Source organism: Apiospora hydei, assembly GCF_038363865.1.
Source record: "Apiospora hydei strain CBS 114990 chromosome Unknown utg000002l_segment0_segment0, whole genome shotgun sequence".
Lineage (NCBI taxonomy): Eukaryota > Fungi > Ascomycota > Sordariomycetes > Amphisphaeriales > Apiosporaceae > Apiospora > Apiospora hydei.
Window position 1 is genome coordinate 4,779,085 of NW_027117361.1, and position 25,168 is coordinate 4,804,252.

At 54.0% G+C, this 25,168-nt stretch overlaps 12 protein-coding genes across 12 annotated transcripts; 9 read left to right on the plus strand and 3 right to left on the minus strand.

The window, feature by feature from the left end:
- Positions 1-802: 802 nt before the first annotated feature.
- Positions 803-2,095, plus strand: PG997_001495 (deuterolysin metalloprotease protein; the record flags this gene model as incomplete). The annotated part of the gene is made up of 4 exons (XM_066805810.1): positions 803-1,025; positions 1,066-1,615; positions 1,690-1,953; positions 2,050-2,095. The coding sequence occupies 4 exons, from the start codon at positions 803-805 to the stop codon at positions 2,093-2,095; spliced, it is 1,083 nt and encodes a 360-aa protein (XP_066675583.1).
- A 310-nt stretch (positions 2,096-2,405) lies between these two features.
- On the minus strand, positions 2,406-3,705 carry PG997_001496 (uncharacterized protein; the record flags this gene model as incomplete). Its single annotated transcript, XM_066805811.1, has 2 exons — positions 2,406-3,407; positions 3,658-3,705. The coding sequence occupies 2 exons, from the start codon at positions 3,703-3,705 to the stop codon at positions 2,406-2,408; spliced, it is 1,050 nt and encodes a 349-aa protein (XP_066675584.1).
- Positions 3,706-4,099: 394 nt separating this feature from the next.
- On the plus strand, positions 4,100-6,847 carry PG997_001497 (uncharacterized protein; the record flags this gene model as incomplete). The annotated part of the gene is made up of 4 exons (XM_066805812.1): positions 4,100-4,359; positions 4,414-4,536; positions 4,605-5,997; positions 6,326-6,847. 4 exons carry the CDS (start codon positions 4,100-4,102, stop codon positions 6,845-6,847), a joined length of 2,298 nt encoding a protein of 765 aa, XP_066675585.1.
- A 498-nt stretch (positions 6,848-7,345) lies between these two features.
- Positions 7,346-7,996, minus strand: PG997_001498 (uncharacterized protein; the record flags this gene model as incomplete). The annotated part of the gene is made up of 1 exon (XM_066805813.1): positions 7,346-7,996. The coding sequence occupies one exon, from the start codon at positions 7,994-7,996 to the stop codon at positions 7,346-7,348; it is 651 nt and encodes a 216-aa protein (XP_066675586.1).
- Positions 7,997-10,662: 2,666 nt separating this feature from the next.
- On the plus strand, positions 10,663-12,223 carry PG997_001499 (uncharacterized protein; the record flags this gene model as incomplete). Its single annotated transcript, XM_066805814.1, has 2 exons — positions 10,663-10,794; positions 10,895-12,223. 2 exons carry the CDS (start codon positions 10,663-10,665, stop codon positions 12,221-12,223), a joined length of 1,461 nt encoding a protein of 486 aa, XP_066675587.1.
- A 109-nt stretch (positions 12,224-12,332) lies between these two features.
- Positions 12,333-13,401, minus strand: PG997_001500 (Zinc-binding dehydrogenase; the record flags this gene model as incomplete). The annotated part of the gene is made up of 2 exons (XM_066805815.1): positions 12,333-13,322; positions 13,351-13,401. 2 exons carry the CDS (start codon positions 13,399-13,401, stop codon positions 12,333-12,335), a joined length of 1,041 nt encoding a protein of 346 aa, XP_066675588.1.
- Positions 13,402-15,286: 1,885 nt separating this feature from the next.
- On the plus strand, positions 15,287-16,480 carry PG997_001501 (uncharacterized protein; the record flags this gene model as incomplete). The annotated part of the gene is made up of 1 exon (XM_066805816.1): positions 15,287-16,480. The coding sequence occupies one exon, from the start codon at positions 15,287-15,289 to the stop codon at positions 16,478-16,480; it is 1,194 nt and encodes a 397-aa protein (XP_066675589.1).
- Positions 16,481-17,204: 724 nt separating this feature from the next.
- PG997_001502 (uncharacterized protein) lies at positions 17,205-18,105 on the plus strand (the record flags this gene model as incomplete). Its single annotated transcript, XM_066805817.1, has 2 exons — positions 17,205-17,396; positions 17,731-18,105. 2 exons carry the CDS (start codon positions 17,205-17,207, stop codon positions 18,103-18,105), a joined length of 567 nt encoding a protein of 188 aa, XP_066675590.1.
- An 87-nt stretch (positions 18,106-18,192) lies between these two features.
- On the plus strand, positions 18,193-18,930 carry PG997_001503 (uncharacterized protein; the record flags this gene model as incomplete). Its single annotated transcript, XM_066805818.1, has 1 exon — positions 18,193-18,930. One exon carries the CDS (start codon positions 18,193-18,195, stop codon positions 18,928-18,930), a length of 738 nt encoding a protein of 245 aa, XP_066675591.1.
- Positions 18,931-19,797: 867 nt separating this feature from the next.
- Positions 19,798-20,912, plus strand: PG997_001504 (uncharacterized protein; the record flags this gene model as incomplete). The annotated part of the gene is made up of 2 exons (XM_066805819.1): positions 19,798-20,433; positions 20,490-20,912. The coding sequence occupies 2 exons, from the start codon at positions 19,798-19,800 to the stop codon at positions 20,910-20,912; spliced, it is 1,059 nt and encodes a 352-aa protein (XP_066675592.1).
- A 1,100-nt stretch (positions 20,913-22,012) lies between these two features.
- On the plus strand, positions 22,013-22,954 carry PG997_001505 (uncharacterized protein; the record flags this gene model as incomplete). Its single annotated transcript, XM_066805820.1, has 1 exon — positions 22,013-22,954. One exon carries the CDS (start codon positions 22,013-22,015, stop codon positions 22,952-22,954), a length of 942 nt encoding a protein of 313 aa, XP_066675593.1.
- A 971-nt stretch (positions 22,955-23,925) lies between these two features.
- PG997_001506 (uncharacterized protein) lies at positions 23,926-24,465 on the plus strand (the record flags this gene model as incomplete). Its single annotated transcript, XM_066805821.1, has 1 exon — positions 23,926-24,465. One exon carries the CDS (start codon positions 23,926-23,928, stop codon positions 24,463-24,465), a length of 540 nt encoding a protein of 179 aa, XP_066675594.1.
- Positions 24,466-25,168: the final 703 nt, after the last annotated feature.

A 25,168-nucleotide genomic window follows, 5' to 3' on the forward strand; every position in this document is an offset into this window, starting at 1 on the left:
GAGATACAGAGCATGCGGCCCCTTAATCTCGACAGACCACTCAGCCACTGAGAACTCGAAAAGCAAAGGCAGCATCTGTGCCTACCCGGCATCATTCTCTGAGCACCGGAACTGCCAGCGGCGATGAGGGGAACTTGGGCAAGAGCACCGAGCGAGGGAGCCTGTCTACGAATAAGCAGGCCCCAACTCTTGGCATTATGTTGAGTAATTATCAGGCTAAGGGGGCCTAAGACGGATTGTTCCACAAATGGCCCGTCGTCCTTATCATGCATGGGGCAGCGACAGTAGGACACCCGCATATTATAGCTTTTCTAGAAATAGTAATAATAAATTAGGGGGATTGCATACCGAATGAGCCACACACACACACTCACTCACTCTCTCATGCTCCTTCCCGCGCGCTGGCGAGCGAGTTCCGGACCCCGTCTCTGATATGGGTGTGGTGCCATTTCGAAAAACCACATGCCTTATTGGACACGTTTGACCGAGCCGGTGCTGCTGTGGTATGATGGGGTCTAAGCCGCTTGGCGGCCGCTGACTGGTGAGGCCGAAGCCTGCGCTATACAGCTTCCCTTCTTTGCTTAGGAGCATTCTGCCTCGCGTTCCGAGGCGTGCGCGGGGGCTATAGTAGACGCGGTTGGGGGTTATGGCCTCATGAAGTATAAGTATGGATAGAAACCCTATGACTTTCTTATGTTCTCCTGATCCTCATCCCCATCGACCCTTTCCTCAGCCAAGACTCAAGGCAAGCCCATCTTTCAGCAGAACCCTCTCTCGTTCTTCAAGCCCCCTCGTCTTCAACATGAAGTTCTTCGCCACCGTCACTCTGCTCGCCTCCGCGGCCAGCGCCGCCGTCCTCGACGTCACCAAGCGCGACGTGCCCCTGGCCGTCACCCTGGAGAAGACCGGCAACACCCAGGTCAAGGCCACCGTCGTCAACAACGGCAAGGAGGCCGTCAAGGTCTTCAAGACCGGCACCTTCCTCGACGACGCCGCTGTCGAGAAGGTCGATGTCTTCCAGGGCTGTGAGTTCCTCCTCCTACTGTTACTACATACTATACTCAGACTTGCTGACATATAATTCCCCGAATAAAGCCGAGAAGGTCGCCTTCGACGGTCTCCGTCTCCGCGTCGCCACCTCGGGCCTGCCCGAGGACGCCTTCCGCGTCATCGCCCCCGGCGCCTCGGTCGAAGCCACCTTCGACATTGCGCACCTGCACGACCTGAGCCAGGGCGGCGCCTACGACGTCGTCTCCACCAGCGGCTTCCTGACCGCGGCCCTTGACTCCACCACCCTGGACGGCGTCGTGCCCTACACCTCCAACACGCTCAAGGCGGTCGAGGTCGACGGCGCCCAGGCCGCCGAGGCCCGCGCTTCCTTCATCGGCAGGCGCACCTCGCTCCAGTCCGACTGCACCGGGTCCAAGTCCACCGCTATCCGCTCGGCCCTCAGCAACTGCGCCTCGGCGGCTCGCAACGCGGCCAGCACCGCCCGCTCCAGCTCGAGCAAGATGACGGAGTACTTCAAGTCGTCGTCCTCTTCGACTGTCAGCACCGTTGCCAACGTCTTCACCAAGGTGGCTTCCGAGTGCGGCAGCACCAGCGGCGGCAGCTCGTAAGTTTTTGTCACCTTGCCTATCCCTTCCTGTTAGATTATATCTCGTAACTAACATACTATCAAAACAACAGCCGTCTCTACTGCTCCGACGTCTACGGCGCCTGCTCCTCCGGCGTCCTGGCCTACACCCTGCCCTCCAGCAGCTACATGGCCTACTGCAACCTCTTCTTCAGCGCCCTGTCCGGCGTCTCCCGCACCTGCCACGACCAGGACCAGGCCAGCACCGTCCTGCACGAGGCCACCCACCTGACCCAGATCAAGGGCACCTCCGACTACAACGGCTACGGGTACAGCTACGTCCGCAGCCTCTCGGCCAGCCAGAACCTGAACCACGCGTAAGTTTTCGCCCCGCTTTTAAATTAGTTTTGCCATAAACTATCACTGGCGACACGTTTTCCATATGATTTGTACTAATGTTATCTCATAACTAGTGACACCTACGCTCTGTTCGCCCAGTCCATCTACGCCGGCTGCTAAGCGTCTCGAGTTTCTGTTGTCCGCGTTGTCACTTACCTGGACACGAGCTTGCGATGGGGATGATGATATAGGGGCATTTTTATGTTTTAACCAGGGAACTTGGCTTGAAGTTTTTCATCACCAAAAACAAGTTGCGAACTTTCGTAGGATATATATACAAAATTCGCATGGCCGAATGTATGCATCTACTTCACGGGTGGTGGTTCCTGGCTCTGTTTGAGTCTTTTGTTTCTGCTGGTTTGCCATTGTAAACCCAGAAAGTCGTAGAAAGCGAAAAGGCATAAAACAAATGATGTGATCTTCTTAGTGATCAATCGCCATCATAGATATACTTAATCCAATGTATTGACCAACAAGCCCATCTGAAGAGCCTCTTCCGCAATCGTCCGCTTGCCAGAGGCGTCAGGATGCACAAACCTGGCCCGAGACTCCTCAGCGCGGCGCCAGATCTCCTCGCGACCCTCGGCCACGGGTGGGGTCCGTCGTCGTTAACGTCGCCGCCGCCGCGGCTGCTCGGCTCCAGAAGCTCCAGAATCAAGTCCGCCCGCTCGCCGAGCGACTGGAGCCCTATCCCGAAGGAGACAAACGTCACCGGCATCGCGGCCGAGGGCGCCCAGACGATACTGCACGCTGCCGCCCGGTCCGGCTGCTGCGCCACTGTTACGGCCAAGCACCCCGCGACCGCATCGTACAGGCCGCCCATCCTCAGCCCGCCGCCACCACGGGCCGCCATCATGTCCAGCTCGCCGAGGCGGTAGGGCATACCCGTGTCGTCGCGGCCCGAGATCGTCTGCACGAACCCGACGAGACGGATGGGCGGCTGTGCCACCAGCATCGCGCGCCAGCTGGCCCCGGGGCGCATGAAGGCTTCGGAGCGCCGCCGCTCGCCGCTTGCGGCCCACGGCAGGCGCGTTTCGAAGTCGTCGCGTACATCGTTGCGGAATATAGCGCATGCGCTGCACGCGGCCTCGGTACGCATGATCCGCCAGCGGCGCATGGCATTGTACCATGAGTGGGAAGCCTCGGGGTCATTGTCAGAATCCTCCGGGGAAATTCGTGGGGGACGAACTGTATCGAGCTCGGCGGGTCGCTCGTAGAAGAAAATGGGGAAGTGTTCCTTCAGCAGCGGGTTCACTTCCCTCGGACTACTGTATTGGGCGGGGATGCTGCGCAGGAAGAGTTGTTGTTGCAGAGGCGTTGAGTTGTGGATCTGTTGGCGCCATCTTCGCTGCACGAGCTGAGCTGACGTCAAGAAAGTTTTGGGGTCGAGGTGCACTAGGATGTTCTCCAGCAGCTCGGCCGTCGCGAACGTCTGTATACAACTTTCGCTTCCCATATCATAGAAAATGTCCCGACACAAGATCTATTGGGTGTACCCCTCTTTGCGATTGTAGCGCAGTTGCCATGTATGTTGGCCTGAACAAGCCTTGGTTGCTTGTCTCGGATTATCCCCTCTTCCTCGCTCTTTCTGTCCAATGTGATTCCCCATGCAAGGAGGTCGCGCAATGCTACAATAAAAAGCCCGTACAGTGCCCCAAAGTCTGACTGCAAGGCAATCTCACTTCAGAAGCACGGGCTTGTGAAAGCACCTTCAGCAAGGCGAAGTTCATTATGGGATACTACAATAGGGTTGCATTGCTAATTGAGAACAAGGCAGACCCTTCTACAGCACCCGCAACACCGAGCTGCAAGTAGGTAGCATCCGCGCGGAGAGAGCCTCACAGGAATTTGATATCTTGCAGGTGGATATACATTCGGGCGCAACTCCTCCAATCAAGTGATTTCGTGGTAAGCTGCATCGCGAGGCAGACTGGTGCCCAGACATGGGCCTTGTGGTGCCCCGAAGATGGGTTGCACCCTTTCTTTTTGTTCTTTTGCTTTTGGACTCATACCAGCGCAGGCCAGCAGACCCCTTAACTCAACAGTAATTACGGGATTTTTGCGATGGAGCTTTCCTACACGATCTTCTCATCACTTCAAAGAGCCCAGTAGGAGCCATTTGCCATGGACCCCCTTACAATCACGACGTCGGTAATCACTTTGGCGGAGGCTGCATCGAAGATCTACAAGTTCCTGCAGTCAATCCGCCAGGGTGACACTGGCTATAGCGGGCTGTGTGCCGAACTCGGAATCCTTACCAGCCACATTCAAGCAATACGCGAAGCCCTCCAGAATTGTCGGAAAAACCGCTTCGCATTGGCACCAATCGACGAAGATGTATGGAAACAAAGTGACATTGCCATTGCAGACTGTCAACGAACCATGTATGAACTTAATACCCTCAAGAAGAAGATCAGCAGGGCCGGAATATAAAACAGACTTTTCCGACGTGCAAAAGTCGCGGCAGAGATGCAGATTCACGCCCGCACCATAGTCGGCTTGCGCGACAAAATACACATGTCAACCATATCACTCCAGACCTTACTTCAAGTCATCAACACGTAGGTTGTCATACCTATTTGCTTCCCTTTCGTCCATCACATTTGAAAGCATCTGACACCATTAACAGCTCGATTTCACTTCGGAGCGGTGCAAATCAGCAAGAGACTCTACGTGAGCTCCAAAAGCTGAAGAAATCTCTAGAGACATCCACTCTGGCGGCAACAAACTCCCACTCCCTTGCCTTCATGACAAAGAGTGATGCATACATCCTAAAGAATCTTCAGGGTCTGGTAAAAGCCGCCAAGGGCTTTCACGCGGCAGCCAGCACTGCTGCATCTACCGTCTATGCCAAGAGCAGTCATGGTGGGATTCCCGAAGCCCATGATTCTAGCTATGCCGAGTCCGGGGTCATGAGCCCGACCACATCTGAGATAGTACTAGCATATGCTGGGTTCATCCAAATGCTTCGTCGTCGCAGGGTGCCACCCGTGCAAGACGGGCTTGGTCCACGGTTCGACGAAGCTCCTGAGTTGTTCGTACCGTCTGATCCCGAGCTGGTGGACCGATGCCGTAATGTCGCAAACTACACCAACCGCACCGAAGACAGTTTCGACAGCACCTTCTCCCTCGGGCTCGAGAAGATGACCCAGAGAGCATTGGAAGTTGTCGACTTCGAACGGGCTGAAGCAATCCTCGCGCAGGCCATAAGTTGGCATAAGGTACGTGATGCGGATGATGCGCACCATAGTCAGTTGCGTATCCAACACGCTCTGTGCTGCTTCATCCAAGGCAAAGGTATCCAGAATGCAGAAGTCATTGAAGATATTGCGGAATCTCGGGGGACCGACCGGTCAGTGTCCAAAGCGCTCATTTATGCTTTAGCCTTGTGCCAGATCCATGAACTCGAACATGATGCCACACAAAGACTATGCAAGCTGCTCTGGGAAAACATTGACGATGATACCCATGATCCACGCAAGGAAGACGTGTTGAGACTTCTCCTGGTTACTTATCGGTTATCTGGGCAGCCACTACTGGCGGAAGCAATCGAAGAAGGACATCCCGGTCTTTCCTCAGAAGTTGCACTGCCGAAGCCAATGGAATTTATCGTCCAGAACGAAGGGCTCCTTCGCGCCCTTTTCCGCACTGAGACTATCAGTCAAGCACAGCAAACTGTAGTCGATATTATCCGCTATCGGTCCAGGACGGCAGAGACGACTTGTCTAGAACATCATCAGACATCGGAACAGTTCTCAGACACGTGTTCAACCTTACAGGATACTGCTTCCGAGAGCCCGAGCCTCAATGAGTCAGCGAGCCCCGAGAGACCCAAGATGAGGCTATTCAGGTGGTCTAAACATGACACATCTCTTTCTAGCAGTCGCTCACTAGCTGGTAGCATGCAAGCCGAGCCTCGAACGCCCACCTCCGTACACTCATTCGACCGCAGCTCGCAAGACGGATATTCTCCACTTTCTTTTGCATCTGATGGCCTTTCAGTGACGTCTCCTTCTCTAGCGGTTAGTTCGTCAACATTAGGTTCCGAGCGAGGTACCCAGAGGCGAAAGCTTCAGAAGAACAGACCAACATCCATCACTACCTCAGGAAGCAAACGACGACCGGCCCTGGTGTCGTGGAAAAGCTTCCAAGACCAGTGGAAAAGGTGGAGAATGGGGTCTTTTTGACACCGACGGAAATAACAACATATCCGATGAGTGGTCAATGTGCGCAAGACGTTCAAGTTGCGAAAGCTTGGTATCCAGCACGGGTGAAGACAACTCCCGGTGCGCCTACTATTCGCTTTCGGACGGACCCTACTGCATAAGACGCTACAAGATGTTATCGCAGACTTTTTGTCCGGTACGCCTGGGTACCGGCAGCGAGGTCATCGAGCAGCAAGTCGAGGTCTTTGAGCTTGATGCGGTCGAGACGTCGGGAAGATGGCACTCCACTGAGACGACACGGCCCGCAAGTAACCGTATCCGGCGAGCCCAACTGGATATGTCTAGCGCGTCTGCGGCTTCGACGTGGTCCGAACTGGGCACACTGGTTCTACGTTTATCGGAGCTGATACCGCCCTGCGGAGCTTACTATTTCGTGCAACGGACAACAACAACCAATGTCTCGCCTGTGCCGAGAAGGCCCCCAATCAGATTGCGCCTAGATACCACCAGTGATAGTGTAGTACCCTCTTTGTCGAAACCTATCCTGCTCTACTCCCATTCGACAAGGTCAAGGGACCGGCAAGCCCAACCAGAAGTAGAACACGGCGAGCGGACAGAGCCCCAGGTCCCAGAGAAAGATCGCTTCAGGATGACCGTACGTCGCATCCTTGATGAAGGCGGGAACCCGACATCACTAACCCCCTGACACGATGGTGGTTGGAATTCAGTTATCAATGGTGCGGCGGAGGAGCACTGAGCCAACCAGACGATATCCCGAGGTGGCAATTAAAGACGCATAAACACATCATAACAAGTCTATATTCTTTTACCCCAGGGTTACAGCACATTAGAGTCTTATTTGACGTAGGGCTGGGATTCCATTTTTCACGGAATATGTTGGAGAATACCTTGGGAGTTTCACACGCTTCGGGGACATTGGCGTCTTCCTGGGCTTCTCTATCTCAGGGATATGTTCCCTTTCTGGACTGGAGCTTGTCATACTCTTGCAATCGAGTTATCGCCTGCAATCTCTTTCTCGATTGTGTTCATGATTTTCGTCTATATTATACTGCGATATCACGAATCACGGCTAGAGACGAAATACCATTACCATTCAACCCAATTGCTTTATTAGTATATACCCGTAAGGTATCTACGTACTTCTTCCCTCCTCTCCCACTCCTGTATCCTTCACTCTCCCCTCTTACGTCTGCTTGGCCAGAGCGTTGACTTTGGCGATGAGCGACTGATCGACGCGACCGGCGTTCTTGGTGACCTTCTCGGCCAAATGCGCGACCTGGTTGGCCGCGTCGGTGGGCGGGTTGCCCTGGGCGGTCTTGATGCGGGAGATCTGCATGGCGAGGAAGAACTTGGGCGCCTTGATGGTGTTGAAGTTGCCGCCGCTGCTGCGCAGGCCGGCCTCGGTCGCCGTGTAGACGTCGAGTGCGTCCTGGAAGGCCTGCAGGTTGCTGTCGGCCATGCAGTCGGCCGTGACGAAGGTGTCGAGCGCGAACTGCAGGCCCGAGGTGCCCGACTTGCTGAAGTCGATCTTGCTGTACGTCTGCCCGCCCGAGGTCACGTCGGGCACGCCGCCCAGCGTCTTGAGGCCCGCGTTGCACTTGACCTTGGGGCCGAGCTGCTGCACCACGGTCGCGACCTCGGCCGGCAGCTGCGCGTTGCCGGTGATGAAGCAGGCGCCGCCGTTCTGGCGCGCCTCGAGCTCGACGGCGGGCTTGACGTCCGTCGGGGTGTCGATGATGGCCTTGTCGGTCACGAAGGAGACGTGGTTGGCCGGGGCGGCGGCGGCGAGCGAGGCGAACAGGGCCGCGACGGTGAAGGTGGTGGAGTACTGCATCTTGATGGTGGTGTTGTTGGTTTTTGGGAAAGAGGTTGCGTTTATAAAAAAGAATGAAGTTCAATTGCCGTGGGCGAATGAAGATTTGTTGTATAAAAACGAATGGAAGCAACCCTTGCCGGAGGGGAAGATAGACAGTTACAGGTAACGTTGGTTGAAAAATGAAGGTAAAGGTACACGAAGGTAGGTTGAGGAAAGGGTAAGAAGAAGCGACAAAGGTTCGACGGGACGGGCGATCTTTTTAAATCGCATCTTTAATCCGAGCCGCATTGTTGGCGCGCGGGAGGATGCTCACGATGTTTCCCAAGAAGCCGATCTGCCGGGCTTGGGGCTGGTCAGCCAAGACCTATCGTCTCATCTCGGACGGGGCTGTTTGATGTGCGACGGGGTGCATTGCTGGCGCAGATGCCCGAACCTGATCAGATCCGGCAGGTGGCCCGAAAAAAAAGAGGAGGGAGAGGGCCCGGGGTGTCCGATGCGCAGATAGGAGTTCGGGAGAATCGCGGTGAGGCTCTGCGTCTCACGCCAATATGCGCGATGCCATGGTTCGCTTGAGACAGTCGACTCCCTGGATGCCCACCTTGCTTGGATCTTGGCGTTGCCCTGAAAGATCCGACGATGCGGTTTTTAGGGAGATTTCAGCAAGCGCCCGTTAAAATGGGGTCCCGTAGTGGAGTGAAGGGGTTGCTTGGGTGGTCGCTAAGCTTAAATCAGCCCCTAAGCTCACTAACTCAACAGCAGCTGTACAGGGCATGGGGTAGGGACAAATGAAAGAAGGTCCAATGGCTTCAAATTGCAGTTGAGCGATATAACTGTAGGAGGATACATATTGAGCGATATAACTGTAGGAGGATACATATTCACATCCATTATACTCCTTGACATAATTGATCTGCCTCTTGCAAGCAGATGCTCATGCTCGATGCGAATGTTTGGTCCAAGGTGAAATGCCCAGCCATGCAGGGGACCCCCGAGGCGGGGCGCTGACCTCTCCACAGGGTTTCAAGGAGTCCTGGCAATAACCTCAAATGCTACCTCGCTCTGAAGTAAGGTTAACAATACCCGAGCCAGTTTCAAGATCAGCCTGTCAACTGTCAGCCGAAGAAGACGATGACATCCTTTCTATTGGATCACAAGTTTCAATATGGCCATTCGTTCATTACCGATAAAGTCCGGTACCCTGACTGTACATTTGAGGCTCCCGAGCAGCCGTAGTCGCAGCCCTTTACGCACTGAACTTGCAATGACGTTTGGAATTGGACGCAGCCGACTGGCGACCTTATGATCAGGCTTGAGTCGGGTTGCTTCCCCTCGTTATTACAGAGAAATGTTTAGCCTATTTCGTATACAGACCAATCATGCCTCAGGTGACCAGCCCAATGACGCAGACCGGTGTAGCCTTACTGGTCTTGGGTTCAGAACCCCGCATGATCGCTTGAAATGCCTTGACTCTGCCCTTGGCCTTATTTTCTGTGGAATCTGATCGTACCGCAACGGCAGACGAACTCACTACCGTTCAGTCATTCGTCTTCAGTCAAACCAGTTTTGAATTTGAACTCAGGAAAGTCCTGTCCCATGGATCCTTCATCGCTGACGCAAATGCCCAAGGACCCGGATATACTCTGCGCGGTATGTGAGGCAATCGATTGGTCCGAAATAACCAAACAAGCCCAGGAAGAAGTTGATGCCTGTGTGGAGGTCCGCCGATTTTCGCCGTCGGATTCTCACCAAGAGCTCCGATCTTCAAGATGCCAGATCTGCCGCGCTCTGGCAACCATAAAGCCAGCAGAGCTAGATGGCGTTACTGCTAATTGTATACTAGCAGCCAGTGTGACAAGGGCTTGAAGGGCTTGGATCTGATTCAGCTAATATTTGACTATGGCACTTCTAGGGTCTCTGGTTCTTTTCTCACTCAAAGTGAGGTCGAGTGTGAGGTTTATATACACATCGTAGGGGACCTTAAGGTCCTTCCTTCCTTTGTTTTCTACCCTTAGGCGCCGTAGCCTTTCCGGAATGTAGACCCCTGTTGGGCCGATGCTGCATGCCAGTTGGTCCTGCAGAGTGACTGTTGGATCTGCGTGTGACAGCCAGTTGGTCGCTAAATGTTGGGCCGCTCCGTGGAAAGGAGATAGTTCTCTATGTTCTCCATGAACCAGTTGCTCCGGAGCAGAGAAACCGGCTCACCATTAGGGAGATCGATAGTTGGTGTTACTGGGTGATCAGGGAACGGGGCTTCCTTCTGTTGTCCGGGCCTGGCCTCAACGACAAGGAGGATCGATATGCGTCCATTTCGCAACCTCCATCTAGTCTTTTGTCCGGCGTTTCGCCCCTGCATGAACGCCTGTTGGGTTTGCTCGGGTTTGCGTCACTTGCTTCTGCTTACCTGCGCTGGTATAAGTCGAAACGCAAAAGAACAAAAAAAGAAAAAGTCAATGAACGCCATCAAGAAATCTTCGACGGTACGGTTACCAACCCTCCACGGGACGCCTCATGGATTGGAGACATGAGATACCGAGGTGATGATCGGCTGCGTCTCCTAGATGGCTGCCCTGACTTTGCGTATATCAAAAAGGGCAGAGAGGGCTTGCCACGCGAGGCACCCAAATTGCCAGGGGCCGAGGGGCTCACTTCCAGAACTGCGGTTACACGTCATCGACTGCCACACGATGCAAGTAGTTGCGGCCCCGACAGACAGCGAGTATGTCGCTCTGTCATACGTGTGGGGCGATGCAGGAACGACCTCTGACAGCCACAGCAAAGAGCCTGATTTCCCCATCATTGTGCAGGACAGCATCAAGGTTACCCTTTCACTTGAATACCGTTACCTCTGGGTCGACCGGCATGAACGAAATACTCATATCTGCTTTATAGAGTTCGACTGACTGAGTTCGGATATAGTGCATTGATCAAGACAGTGTTCACAAAGAACACATGATCCACAAAATGGATGAGGTGTACAAACGAGCTGCCATTGTCATTATATCTACGTCAGGAACCAGTGCCGACGATGGCCTCCCAGGTATCAGTGTGAGGCGTAGCATACTACGAGAGCTCACAGTGGGATCCTTGACATTCCGCCCAATCCCCCTTACAGCTTCGACTTTCTCCGGAAAACCAGATGGGCCACACGTGGATGGACTTACCAGGAGGGATACCTCGCCAGGCGCCGGCTCTTCTTCACGGAAAGACAGACCATATTCTTGTGCGACAGCGAGGCTTTTTCCGGAGTCGATACCATGTGGCGTTTCGCTGACCGACTGCGGGAGGTCTGTGTTTGGATTGTTCAGATATCTAGGACCGTCATTGCCATGGACGTATCAATCGATTCCATACGGACTTGGGGATGACTACCTAAACCTGACCTATAAAGTTACCGAGTTTAGCTCAAGGAAGCTGACGCACGATGAGGACTCCCTCCAGGCCTTCCTGGGTGTCCTCAATGACCACAGAGACGGCAGCCGCCATCAGCATCACTTGTGGGGCATTCCGATCTTGTCTGAACGCTCACCTCACTCGTCACTTGTTGCTCTAGATTGGACGCACCGGGCTAATTTGACTGCGCGGCGGCGCCATGGACATCCAAGTTGGTCGTGGGCCGGCTGGCAGGGCACGGCTATACTCCCCCTCAACGCGAACATAGACCTATCCATGATGTACCTGGATGAAAAGCGAAGTATACCTCTGGAAACAGTCTACCGGGACTTCGGTGTAAAGAAATCATGGCCGAGATACTTGTACTTGCGATCGAAACTTACAGAGGTTATGTTCATACCTGGCAATCTCGTTGAACCACCGCAAGGTGACGACTACCACAGAAAACACACCCACCCAGCAATGCTCGTCATATTACCTGTGACGGAGGCCGAGCACATGGCTTCGGATGCTTTCATCGACGAACCTGTGGAAATGATGACACCATATCCTGCCGTCATATTAAATGAGTACGACCCCCACAGTCCACTGCCCATTCAGGAAAGACACTCTGACACAAAGTCCCGGGCAACACTACTTGTGATGAAAAGGCTGGATGGCCACTTTGAACGCGTAGGCATAGTAGAGGTTGGGTCACTGACATCCTATGACTATATGGATCCAGTGAACTTGGGATTCAGCTCTGCTGACCTCACTACTGGCAATGCCCAGTTGTCAAAGCTGGTGGGCCCAAATCGTTTCATGGAGCACAAGTGGCGGCAGAACGCAGAGGAACAGACAATATGCTTGGGTTGAACAATTTCCTTCTCGGGGACGTATGTGGTCAAGATTTCTTTGGTATTATTTTGTATTTCATAATTCATAATCTAAACGTGTTTGCAGCCATATACACACAACTACCCTCTTACGCCTTGATCCTGAGCACGGCCTTGCCAAAGTTCTCTCCCTTGAGCATGCCAATAAAGCCCTCGGCGGCGTTGTCGATGCCCTCGGTGACATGCAGCTTGGCCTTGAGGCTGCCGTCGGCGAGCCACTTCTGCACGTTGGCCTGGTGCTCCTTGGTGTAGGCCGGGCCGAAGTCGGGCTGGCCCACGATGAAGCCGCGCATCATGATGTGCTTGGCGAAGAGCTGGAACAGGTTCTTGACCCCGTACCGCTTCTCGGGCGGGCAGTTGTAGCCCTCGATCATGCCGCACACGACGACGCGCCCGTCGTCGTTCATGGCGTCCAGCGCGGCCTCGAGGTGCTCGCCGCCCACGTTCTCAAAGTACAGGTCGATGCCCTGCGGCGCGAGGCGCTTGAGCGCGTCCGCGGGCCGCTCCTTCTTGTAGTTGAAGCCGCCGTCGAAGCCGAGCTCCTTGGTGATAAAGTCGAGCTTCTCGTCGGACCCGACGGAGCCGATCACTTTCAGGCCCTCGTGCTTGGCGACCTGGCCGACGACCTGGCCGACGGCGCCGGCGGCGCTGCTGACGAAGATGGTCTCGCCCTTCTTGGGCTTGCCGATCTCGTGCAGGGAGGAGTAGGCCGTCAGGCCCGGCATGCCGAGCGCTCCCAAGAAAAAGCCCGGCTCGAGCCCGTGCGGGTTGTCGAGCTTCTGGGCTGGGTCGACCTTGTAGACGCTCTGGACGGGCGCCTTGAGGTCGATGGTGATGTACTGCTGGAAGGGCCCGAAGGTCTTGATGAGGTCGCCGGGCTTGTGGTTGGCGCTATCGGATTTCAGGACGCGCGCGATGGTGTCGTTGACGACGGGCTTGCCGAGGTCAAAGGGGGCCGAGTAGCTCTTGGTGTTGGGCTCGCGCATGCGGCCGCGCAGGTACGGGTCGTACGAGGCGTAGAGGACCTCGGCCGTGATGCCGCCCGCGGGCGGGGGCGGCGTCGGCGTCGAAGCCGACGTCTTCGATGGTCAGGTGCTCGCCGGGGACGGGGAAGTTCTCGGGGACCTTCTTGAAGATCAGGGCCTTGTTGACGACCATGGTGATGGTGGTTTGGTGGTCGGGCTTATGTATTAGTGGGTTTAGGTGCGCTAGGGGGCTTCTAGCGTCTCGTGGCACAGGGGTTTTTAAGCTTCGAGTTAGGGTGCTGACCAGTGACGGGAAGACAGGTTCAGATGGTTGGATAGTTGGATGCCTAGAAGAATGAAGACACGATTGATGAGATGATGAGATTGATGATACTTCGAATTCCAGACTTTAATAAGGCGGATTCTCTCGCTGTTTTATACTGCTGAGCGCATAGTTGGGTCATTGTTGCCAAGCACCGAGGCTACCGGTACAGTTTGCATGACGTTGTCAAGAATGGAGATATGGAGCAGCAATTACTAAAGCTAACACCGATGTGCTCCATGCGGCTTTTTCCGCACCGTCATGGGCCTTTTAGGTGGTGCCGAACGATCTGCCCAGAATTCTGCCATTTTCTGTAGCATGCAGTGTTGGGGAAAGTTGGATGTTTTCCAGGCTGAATTCCAGGGTCGCAGCCCGGTAAAGCCGATGCAGATTCAGTGAGTCAGCCCGGGAAAACGCGTTGCAGACTTTGGCGATTCAGGGTCTTGGATAAGCAGGATCGGTCGTAACCGCCGTCCAAGATTCGAATCAAGATTGAGCGAGGATTGAGAGGGAAGACCCTTGGCGGTGCAGGGGCGGACAAGGTCGGAGGCGGGGCGCTGCGCGGCTCATTGTTCTCCCCTCTCAAGTCAGCAACAACAACGCGGCCCCTCCAGGCCTCTAAACTCCGAAGCATTAGCAAGATCGGCGAAGACTTTTGGTTCTGAAGACTTTCTGCAGCGCACCGCTTCGCTGCGGCCCCAGCCGATCCAACCACGGACAATGCTCGGGGCGCACTGCAGGCTGCCCTCCATGCTGTGAGGCGAGTCGCGGCGGGCGTGGAGACGAGCGTCGTACGGCAGAAGGCGCTAGAACTTCCGATGTTTTCGTGGACATGCCTTGATGCTGCCAAACTCCCAAACAACAGCAATGGCCTGATAACGCCCGCGCGATGCCCGATGGTGGATTGAAAACGATGCTGGATTCGATGGCTGGGCTACATCCATCCATCCACTCGCAATTCCCATCCAGGTTGATCACGAATTCGACATATTAATTGACGGCATTCCAATTGAGCCCAACAACTTTTGACTTGATCCCCACATTATGTTCTATTAATGTTTCCTCTGCCCTACTGCGCCGCACGAATGCATGCAGATGTCTAACCTAGACATTATCAATTCTAATAGACCTGTACCTTTCCTTCCTGAATATTGATCATAATTCGTCCAACCATTGTCTTCCCCTTGAAGGCCATTTAGTTGACCCCTTACCCGAAGTACGGGACTAGTAACTGTGATGCGCACGGCGGAATTTCTTGCATGAAGTAGGTCGAATACGGTCGACCACGACGTCGATGCCAAGGCTCAATCCAATGTAAGGAGCAAATGCACCGTTTAATGGCAGAAAGCAAGGGATAACAGCGACAACTAATAAACGGCCACATCGTAGTGCCTCGTAGCTCTTTAGAGGACTAAATAAGAAGCAGCATACCAGGTATGCTTATTGTAATAGTAGAGGAGTCGATCCCGGCGCTGTGGTTCTTTACTTATAACACACATCCAGCACCTCACCCATTGGCTTAGGTTAATCGGCTTGGCCCATTCAACTTTATAGCACTACTTCCACCAATTGGAATGCTACTAGTGAAAACCCAGCGTGCCAAACACCATTATTTCATCTTATCAGACTTAGTCTGATCATACCGTCTTGCATCCCACGCCGAATGAGCAAATTTGTATTTTTGCTCACACACAACACGCTTCATCCCACTTCCCGTGACCCCAAGATACTGCATGGTCTGATACATTCTATCATCATGTATCTGCTCATCCTCACAACCTTGCTGGCTCAGACTCTGGGTCTGACAGCCCCCGGTGTCGCGTCCGACATCAACGCCGTCAACCATGTCGCCGCCAACACTCTGCCCTTCCCGTCTCACCAGCTCTTCCAGTTCGGGCAACTTGGCACATGGATCGAGAACGTCGCTGCTCGCTCCAATGGCGATCTGCTGTTCACCCTGCTGCAACCTACTCCCCAGCTGTACACCCTGACGGCGGTCCAATCTAATAACCCCCAAGCCACCTTGCTCTACACGTTCCCCGACATGACTGGCTTGCTGGGCATCACCGAGGTTGCGCCCGATATCTTCGTTGTCGCAGGTGGCAAGTTCCATGGCACCGCCGACCCGATCTTCGGCACCTTCTCGCTCTGGCAGGTCTCGTTTGCCGACTCTCATATACCTTGCAAGATCAACTGCAGCCCTGACAATAAACAGCCATCTTTCAAGAAGCTGCTGGATTTGCCCGACCATGTCTACCCTAATGGACTTACCAGTGTCCCGGGTAGGCTAGGCGTGATCCTCGTCACCGACTCCACGGGCTCTCTTCTCCGGGTTGATGTGAACTCGAATCAGGTCGACACCGTGGCTGCTGTCCCGGAAATGGTTCCTGTACCTGGCTGGCCTTTTCTTATGGGCATCAACGGCATCAAGATCTACAACGGTTACGTCTACTGGTCCAACAGCTTCGCCGCCACCATGTACCGCATGGCCATCGATAAAGACGGATTCCCTGTCCCCACTTCTTATTCTTCATCAGATACAGCAATGACTACGGATCCTGCTGCTTCTATTCCTAGCTTCACTCCCAAGGTTGAGGCAAGCATCGACTTTACGAACGTGACGGTGGAGACGGTGGTATTCATGCCGATCACCTTCATGGACGATTTCGCTATTTCCGATGATGGAACCCTGTGGATCACGACGAACCCGAACAACACGGTCGTGGCCTACAACCAGGATACAGCCAAAAGCGCCGTCGTGGCGGGTGAACAGACCCAAGAGGTCATGGCCGGCGTGAACGCGGCTGTTTTCGGTCGGACGGCTACGGACAGCCATATTCTCTACGTGGTCACAGCTGGTGGTCTCAACAGCCCTGTGAACGGCACGTTCGTCGAGCCCGCCAAGGTTATGGCTATCGACACCTCGAATGCGGCTGCTGTGGGGTTCTGATTCGATGGACGAAGGGACGGTTGTGTACTACTTCGTACTCATGAGGAGGGAGCGGACCTTGGGTTGAAAGAGCTTGGACTTACTACTGAATAGTTTCGTCTGGTTACTTTTCCATCACTAGTTGGTCACCTAGGTACTAAATTCAGGCCTAAAGCACCCAAAACACCATACTGGGTATCGCCAGCAATGTCATCTGTGCCCCACTTCTCTCGCGTGTCTCTCAACAAGTACCTCTTCGAGTGATTGTTCCCTATTGTCCTCACTTTCTAGCTGATCTGTTATTGTTTCACCGTTCCTGTTTCTGTCCACTTTTGGATTAGTCTGGTTTACCGATTGGCTGATTTCCAATTAAGCTTGTTTTCAAGCTTATTTATTTCCTTCTCCTTCCTCCATCCGACTGACAACCATCAACCGGCACATCAGTTGCTACGCTCTCTAGTACCCAAAGCCAGCTACGAAACTGGTGCTACAGACACATGAACAGCTCAACTCAATCGCAACAACCCCCTTCGCTTCGGCTTCCAAAGTCTGTCGCTTGTTACTTGTTCCTCTTCTTCTGAGAGATCACTTCTTTTCCGCTCTCATACCCCCCTTTCATGTTGCCGCTTGCGTCTGACGATCACACGCAAACACACGCCGCGTGACTTGATCCTTGACCACCAAGCTCTCGTTCTCGTCAACATCATACTCACCAACATCATAACACACCTGGTCATCCCTCGTCATGGAGTGGTCACCCGTCCCCGACTTCTCTTTCGCTAGCGCCCTCGCCGTCCTCCTTACCCTGGGCATGATTGAGAAAACCAAGGAGACAGACTTGCGATTCACGCTCCTACTCTTCGCATTCAACCTCTTCGCGCTGAAGATTGCCCTCACGGTCATCTTCCAGGCCTACTGGCCCCCTGAGGAGATAAAGGTAAATATGTTTGACCAGTCCATTCCTCCCACCTTACACGGCTTGGTTTGGCAGCACTGGTGTTTGGCAATTGCAATCTGAGCCTCTTTTCTGCTCTCTGCTGGTGTACATATGCTAACCAGGAGCATTGCTACAGATTGAGAAACATCCAAGAGCAAACCCCTCCGAAAATGACGTGGTTACCCAAGAAGATGGTAAGTTGAACACTCTTTCCCGCATATTTCCTCTACAAACATACCTAGACATTATTTAATCCATAACAGATCCATCGATCTCTCATCCCACCTCAGTACCATCTTGGCTGAACACCACAAAAGACCCTGATCCACCACAGCTCAACTGGTCCAAGGTCTGGGCCATGCTAGGAGATTTAACTGCCCTCATGGCCCGGAGCCGCTTCCTCCAGCTGAATGCCGAACCCAACAGCGGATACATGGTCGTAGCCGGGAGCGAGAAGCAGATCAAGGCCCTCGGATTACTTATGGTGAACGCCATGAAAGGTTACGAAAACGGCCCCGCCTTTGTCGATTTCATCGACATCGAACCGAGCCAGGAGTGGATCAAGGCCGTCGAAGACTTTCTCAGCCCGCGTCCGACCAATCACAAGGAGCTCATGTTCGCGTGCCTGGATTACCTGAACCCCGACAATATCGACTGTCTCGATAGTACGTTCTCCTTAACCCCCTCCTTGTTCCCAGGCGAAGCATAATATGTACTAACTAGGGATTTAACACCAGATGCGAAACTGAACAGTGTTGAAGCCTTCAGCCAGTGCCTCAAGAACATCAAACGCATCATGACCCACAACCAGCCCGAATGGCGCATCGCCCTCCTCGAAGCGAACCAGCAACTCGTCAACTGCGCCACCACCCCCCAGCTCCGCGAGGACCTGTACATCACCCTGACGGCCCGCTACAACGGCCTCCAGCCCGTCAGCCGCGCCATCCAGCTCGTCAAGGACGTGACCCCCGACGGCCTCAAGCTGTTCCGCTACATGCTCCAAAATGATCAAGTGCCGGGCTCCCTGGGCCGCTTGCTCCAGGCGGCCGAGGCCGTCATGGACCCCCAACGGTTCGACTGCGTCATGGCGAATACCGCCTGCTTGCTCCGCGAAGTCCAAAAGCTCGATATCAAGAACTTCGTGAAGCTCCGCAAAGAGATCAACGCGGCCGACGCGAAGGTCAAAACGATTCAGCGGCAGGTCGTGCGGAACTGGCGGCTCCTTGTCGCTACCCGAGATTGGAGCCGCGCCGCGTTCTCGCAAAAGCTCTCGTCACAGGGCGGGTTTGAGCAGGTCTTGGCGGTGAATACTGTTGAGGCTATTCACGAATCTTACCTGGGGGCTGCCGATGCGGACGGGCCTGGTCATGGTTCCGTCCCTGGTGCGCTGAAGGAGTTGTCGTATGTTGAGCAGGTCAAACTGAACAATATGATCATCAAACAGCCTCACATGCATGGGCGGATGGAGGAGATTGTTGCTATTCATGCACTGGGCGATGCTCCTGATCCACCACCGTTCTCGGCTACAAGCTGAAGGTCCGAAGATCAGGTATGTACTACTCAGCCTCCCTCACTGCATAACTGATACTAATAAGAACAGGCCAACAGCTGGACTGTATGTATATTACTGTACGATATCCCACGGGGTCGTAATGACCACCAGCGCAGACGCTTAGGGTTCTGCATAGGCCGGCGTACTTGTGGAGGAACTCCTTATTCATTACATTGTCGCTGCTTCGGTTGAATTGTACGATAATGTCTCTTTACGAGAACTGAATATGTTACATTAGTTAAGAGCCCAAAAGATCGAGTCTCCATATTTTTTTCAGTTGATATGGTTATACAATTTTGCATTGTTACTCCGGTCCTGTTTTGTCAGCAGCAGGTGTATCAGTTACGTAAGCGCACAATATCACAGCCCGTGTCCCGAATCTTTAGACCCAAGAATTTCAGCTATTTCTACTATCAACTTCTCTAATCTATGGAAGAACCTTCTTCGGCCATATAACTAACTACAGTAACTCATCAAGGAGACGTTGAGTAGGTGTACAAGTACGTAAGCGCCAGGGGTAAATGCTGGCCAATGGAGTATACGCATCAGCCCCACCCAGACACGGCCCCTTTATTCTGCTTAAAATAGGCGTCCCTAAGCACAACTTTGCTCCACGGCCACGCTGGCAAGGGCCCGACTTCTTCGCCATCCCCCCAATGAGCTTCACGAGAACTAGACCTTCATGGGAACAGTCCTCCACACCTCCCAACCTCAATCTTTCGACCATGTTTTCCATAAAATGGATAATTTTCACCAGCCGTCACCACCGACATTTCGGCCCAGCAGCGGAGACCCGAGCCTCTCCATTCCTCCGTTGCCTGCCCGCGCGCACAACCCGGTTGCTGACTCATGCATCCAAACCTGAGCTTCACGCAGCAGCAGCTCCTCGGCAAGATGGTCAACCACAAGGTGCTGGAGGAGGTCCTGCACCGGCTGCACCCGGCCGTGGCGGAGCAGCGCCTGGCCCAGATCGCGACCGACGCCCAGCTGCTCAAGGCGCTGCCCTTCAACGGGGACCACCTCGACCAGCTGCGCCGGCTGCTGCAGTCCGTCGTCCGGAACGGCAAGCTTTCGGCCCGCGAGGTCGCGGACCTGCACCTGCACGCCTGGCCCGACCGCATCGTCGAGGCCATGGTCGAGGGCCTGCAGCCGTCGCTGTCGCCCGTCGTGTCGGACGAGGAGCTGCATCTGGTATGCCTCCGCTTCCTGAACGCGAAGAGTATCAGCGTCCTCAAGCACCCGGCGTTCGCGAGCGATAGCAATAACGGCTTCGAGCGGTACTACGACACCTTGGACCAACAGTTCCGCGTCCACAAGAAGGACACGAGCGACCGGCTCGTGCTCAAGATGATCAACCGGATCATCCACAAGGTGACCCCGGCGCAGAGGGAGACGCTCTATTACGCGCTGATCTTCGTCTCCGGCTGCAGGCCGCCCTATCTTCCCTCGCAGATTCTTCAGCTGGCCATGGCGTGCGACGCCGACGTCGCGAAGCAAACACTCCCCCACCTGGACTTTTCGTGCCAGTCGCCCCCGTCAAGAAGGTCGTCGCATTCCTCAAGCGCTCGCGGTGGTCCGTCATCCCCGGCATCGGCAAGCGCATGGATCCCCACGCCACGGCCGAATTGTTCGAGCTCCTGCAGCGACTAGACCGGCTCGACATCGACGTCGTGTCCACGGCCATACGGCGCGCCCACGCGCGGCTCCTCTACATGCCGCGGTTCATCTCCCAGAACTACCTGGCCGCGCTGTGGCGCGATCCCGAGGATCTGCACGTGGCGTGGCAGCATCTGGAGTCTGACATCATCGGCGACCATTTTGCGAACAGGCGGAAGGAGGTCGAGCCCTCCTCAAAGGCCTCGTGCACGCGTGCTACTCCGGCTTCGACAAGCATCGGATGGTTCCGTCCAGTCTGCTCGATCCTGCGTCTCGGGACCTCGTCATCGATCTCAATAACGCGATGATTGAGTACCTCAAGGACAAGGGCTGGGACTACCAGGGGGAGTTGATCTTTAAGAACTATTATAGAGGTTAGGATATCGAGTGTAGCTCCCCGAGGGTCTGTACTCAAACGAGGCGGATTTGGTGGTGCTATTTTCACAGATTGATGAGACTTACGTAGGGACATCGCCCCCCTGGAGGAATTACGAAGATATGAACTGGATGAGACGAGATCATGACATAGATTGCTACTTTTCATAAATACCCTTTCCCAATTTCCGTTTTGAGCTAGTTAGATTGATCCCCCTAAGCCGATTGAAGCGAACCTATTCGTACCCGACCCTGAAGATCACCAGCGGCGTGAGAGGAGTGCTGATCAAATCAGTAAATCAGTAAATCTGAATCTGAAAATAATGTGAGCTTCTTGTGAGCTGCGCCGGCGAGCTACATCGACAGTACAATCAGTAAATCCTTGATCTTGCATTCAGTGCTCGTCCATTGCACAATCAGCCGACCTCCTTCTCTTACCTATAAATTTATGCCTTCCCTCCACTCCATCACCTTCTCTTTTTCTCATCATCATCTTTCCTGAGATCCCAACAGCAGTTGTCGTCAACAAACCATCAGCTACAGGTGCAACACAACCCTACCTTTCACCTTCTGCGCTTCATTCGCAGCCTCTCCACACCATCTGCTTCATCTCTAGAATCTTCATCTCCATCAATCTCTTCTTGCTTGTCTTGGTTCACTTGTCAAGATCCATTCTACGACCAGATCGTCTCTTACGTACAAGAACATTCCATTGTCAAGGTAAGTCTTAAATGTGGTTTTACACATGATCACACCACATTCCGTCAGATTGAAACTGTTAATCTGCCATATCATCGTCTCCCATGAACTGAATTACTTTGCTAACCGGTATCCTCAACCCATTTCGCAGACAGTCCAACATACACACCATGGACAATCTTCGGGAAGCTCTTGACACAATGCACCCTGCCATCGCGCAGCACAACCTTGTCGAGCTCCAGTCCTACTCAACCCTTCTCAACACCTTGCCGGCGATCTGAGTTGCGTGTTGTCCGCCATTGTTCACAATGAGGCTACCACTCGCCGCGGTGCCATGTGGGCTCTTGAGCAAGGCCTTCGGAACCGTGCCAGCGTCATCAACGCCGTGATATCGTTCTTGCAAGCCAAGCTTGTGGTCTCCGACGACGAGCTGCTCCGATCGCTCTGCTTCCTGTCGAGCAAGGAGAGGCTCAAGGCTCTGGACAAGGAGGCTCTCGACTGTTCGGAAGCAGTAGAGATCTACGAACATCTCGCCAAGCTGTATCGGTCCAAGAAGGGCGCAAGCGCCGCGAAGATTCGCGAGCTCGTTCGGGAGCTGGTTCACGACGTCGAGCCCAAAGACCGGGCCGTCTTTTACTGCCACTTCACCGCCGGCTCCACCACACCTCCGCTTACCTCGGATATCGATCGCCTGGCCATCCGCTGCAACTTCCATGTCGCTAAGCAGGTTTTGCACGAACTGCCAAAATCCTGGAAGACGACGCCCGACTCGCCCCTGGGACAGGTCACTGCGCTGCTGAAACGATCGCCGGACCATGAGGATGAAGAGACTGGCGCGATGGACGACGATTACAGGGCCGAGCTCGCCTGGCTCATCCGCCTGCTCGGCGCCGAGGATGCGAAGACCTTGTTTGCTGCAGTGGACGGCGCCCGGGCTCGCCTGCTCCTGCTGCCCCGCCACGCTGCACGCAACTACGCTACCGCCTTGAAGCGGCTCCATGGTAGCGACAACGACAAGAAGGTGAAGAAGATCAACAAGTCGATCTACGAGACCTCTACGGGTGGGAAGAAGGGCCTGTCGAAACTGGTCAAGGACTTGGAGAGCGCGTGCCGGATCGACGACGTGGAGGATGCCCCCAAGTATCGGAAGATCCCGTCGAGTCTGTACAAGGCGCCGGTCGATGATCAGATCGACATTCACAACGCAATCATCGACTTCCTGAAGGCGAATGACATGTCCCACGAGGGTACGAGGGTGGTCTTGCACAGGCTCTGAGCATGCGACCAACTATTGCTGGCGAAGGTAGTGCTTGGGACGAATTATACGGTGTACGATAGGGAAGATCCTGCGGGACAGGATATGGACAGTGTTTTTTTGGTATTGGTTGACACTTGAGCATTGGGCCGAGGAGAACAGGTTTCAGGCCTACATCATTAAGATGCTCTTGCTCTCACCACTTGGCAGTTTCCTTTGTACACGATAAGAATAACATACTATTCATGGCATAATTCCTCAAGTTCTTGTTTCGTTTTGCTCTGTTACCTATTTGTCTCCTGCTGTAGGCTGGGATGGGAGCCCTAATGGGCAGTTTGCCATGTTTCACTGTTGCTGCTGATTCGATACCCGTGGGCTTCCGCTGACCGTTATAAATAATAAGACTTTTGTCTGGTCCCACTTCTTCTACTTGCAGTCTCATCCATAAGACCTTTATGCAGTCTTTTCAGGGCGTATTCTTTACTTCCTCTCTTTGCGAGTCATCCTATGCAACTGTTCCATCCACAGGTTACTCATCACGCCACAAGCCGCCATAAGTCGGTTCCCAAAGGTAAGTTATAGCACCCAAAAACCGTAATTGACGCTTACATGAACCTGCGGCTTAATTATTTCTGTTTTCCTATTTTTCTAATATAGTCTATGTGCAGTTACTCAACTGGCATGGGTTCCTATCTACTCGATACGATCCTGGAGAACCTCCTCCCTTGCGTCGCTGCACGACGCCTGCCAGACTTGGAGACCAACAAGGAGTTCCTCCACACCATGCCGTTCAACGGCGACTGCATAGACGCTATGCGCAGTGACATGTACGCCATCTCTCAGAACGAGATGCCAGTGAGCAGCAGCAAGATTATGGCGGAACTCGACAAGTGCCGGGATGAGCACGATAGCATCGTCGTGGGGGTTTTTTCTTTTTGCAAGATTTCCTACCCGTCACCGACGATGAGCTCCATCTCGCGTGCTGGCGCTACATGAGCAAGGACAAGGCCGAGGTCCTCGGGCATTATACCTTTAGGGGCCTCCGCAAAGACCAGCCCGGGCTGTTGAAAAAACTCACCTGCCTGTACAGTAAGCCCGAGTTGAACGAGAAGGCTGCTCTTGACCACTTCGAACGGATGATTGAGGATATGACGCCGAAGAGGAGAGAGGCCATCTACCTCCACCTGACTTGCGGCACCGAGAAAGTCCTCGTCTCGTCGGACATCACCCGTCTGGCAATGCGTTGCAAACCAGATGTCGCGAAGCAGGTAGTGGCTGAGTTGAACACTGGTAGCTACATCTCCGGCTCGCCAATGGAGAAGATCATCAACTGTCTGAAGGGAGCAGAGGCGCATCAGTTGGTTTATCAGATGGACGAAGAGTACACGGCCAAGCTAACTGGTCTTGTCCAAACTGCCGACCTCAAGGAAGCCAAGGCTGTGCTGAAAGCCGTGGATCACGCCTATGCCCGCCTCTGCCATCTGCCGAGACAGATTGCCAGAAACTACCGAACGGCCCTGGAATATGGATAAGACCGCGGGGGCTTCGGTCCAGAGGATCTCCGAATCCGCATCTGCGACGAGTCCGGAAATGACAGAAAGGGCCTGTTCCGGGTCCTTTGCGATGTGGCCGATCAGTGCCGAGATTTGAGCTACTCCAGATACGACTCCGATCCGCGTATGCTGCCCAACTCCCTGCTCAATACTCCTACGGATGTCCTGATAGACATCCATAATGCACTCATCAACCATCTCGTCAACAGAGGCTGCGCCTTTGTGGGCGCGCGGTTCTCCGATGGAGAGCTTTGATTGCGACCACGACTAAATGCTGCAGCGTGGACCATGCTGCTCAGACGGACAGGAATGGGGGACCCGGCTTGACTATAGGGAGATGGAGCGGTACATCTGTGGCTGACCTTCTGGCGCATGGTCATGGCGAACGTGCAATGAAGTTTGGACGTTTCTGAATAGCATTGCACGGTATGACGGCCTAAATGACAATAATACAGCCTCGATGTATCGTGATAGTCTGCCTACGTGCTTTCCTTCCAAGGGTGACTGAAATGCGGATGATGACATCCTCGATGCCACTACGAGAAACATCCTGCTCCTTTTGCCAAGGAAACAAGTATGGCGAAGATCCAGGAGTTGCCATTGAGGTGACCCTTGATTGTCTGGCTTCAACACGCGGCATATGGTAAGTTAAGTGAAGAGTCAGCAAATACATGCTGCGCCG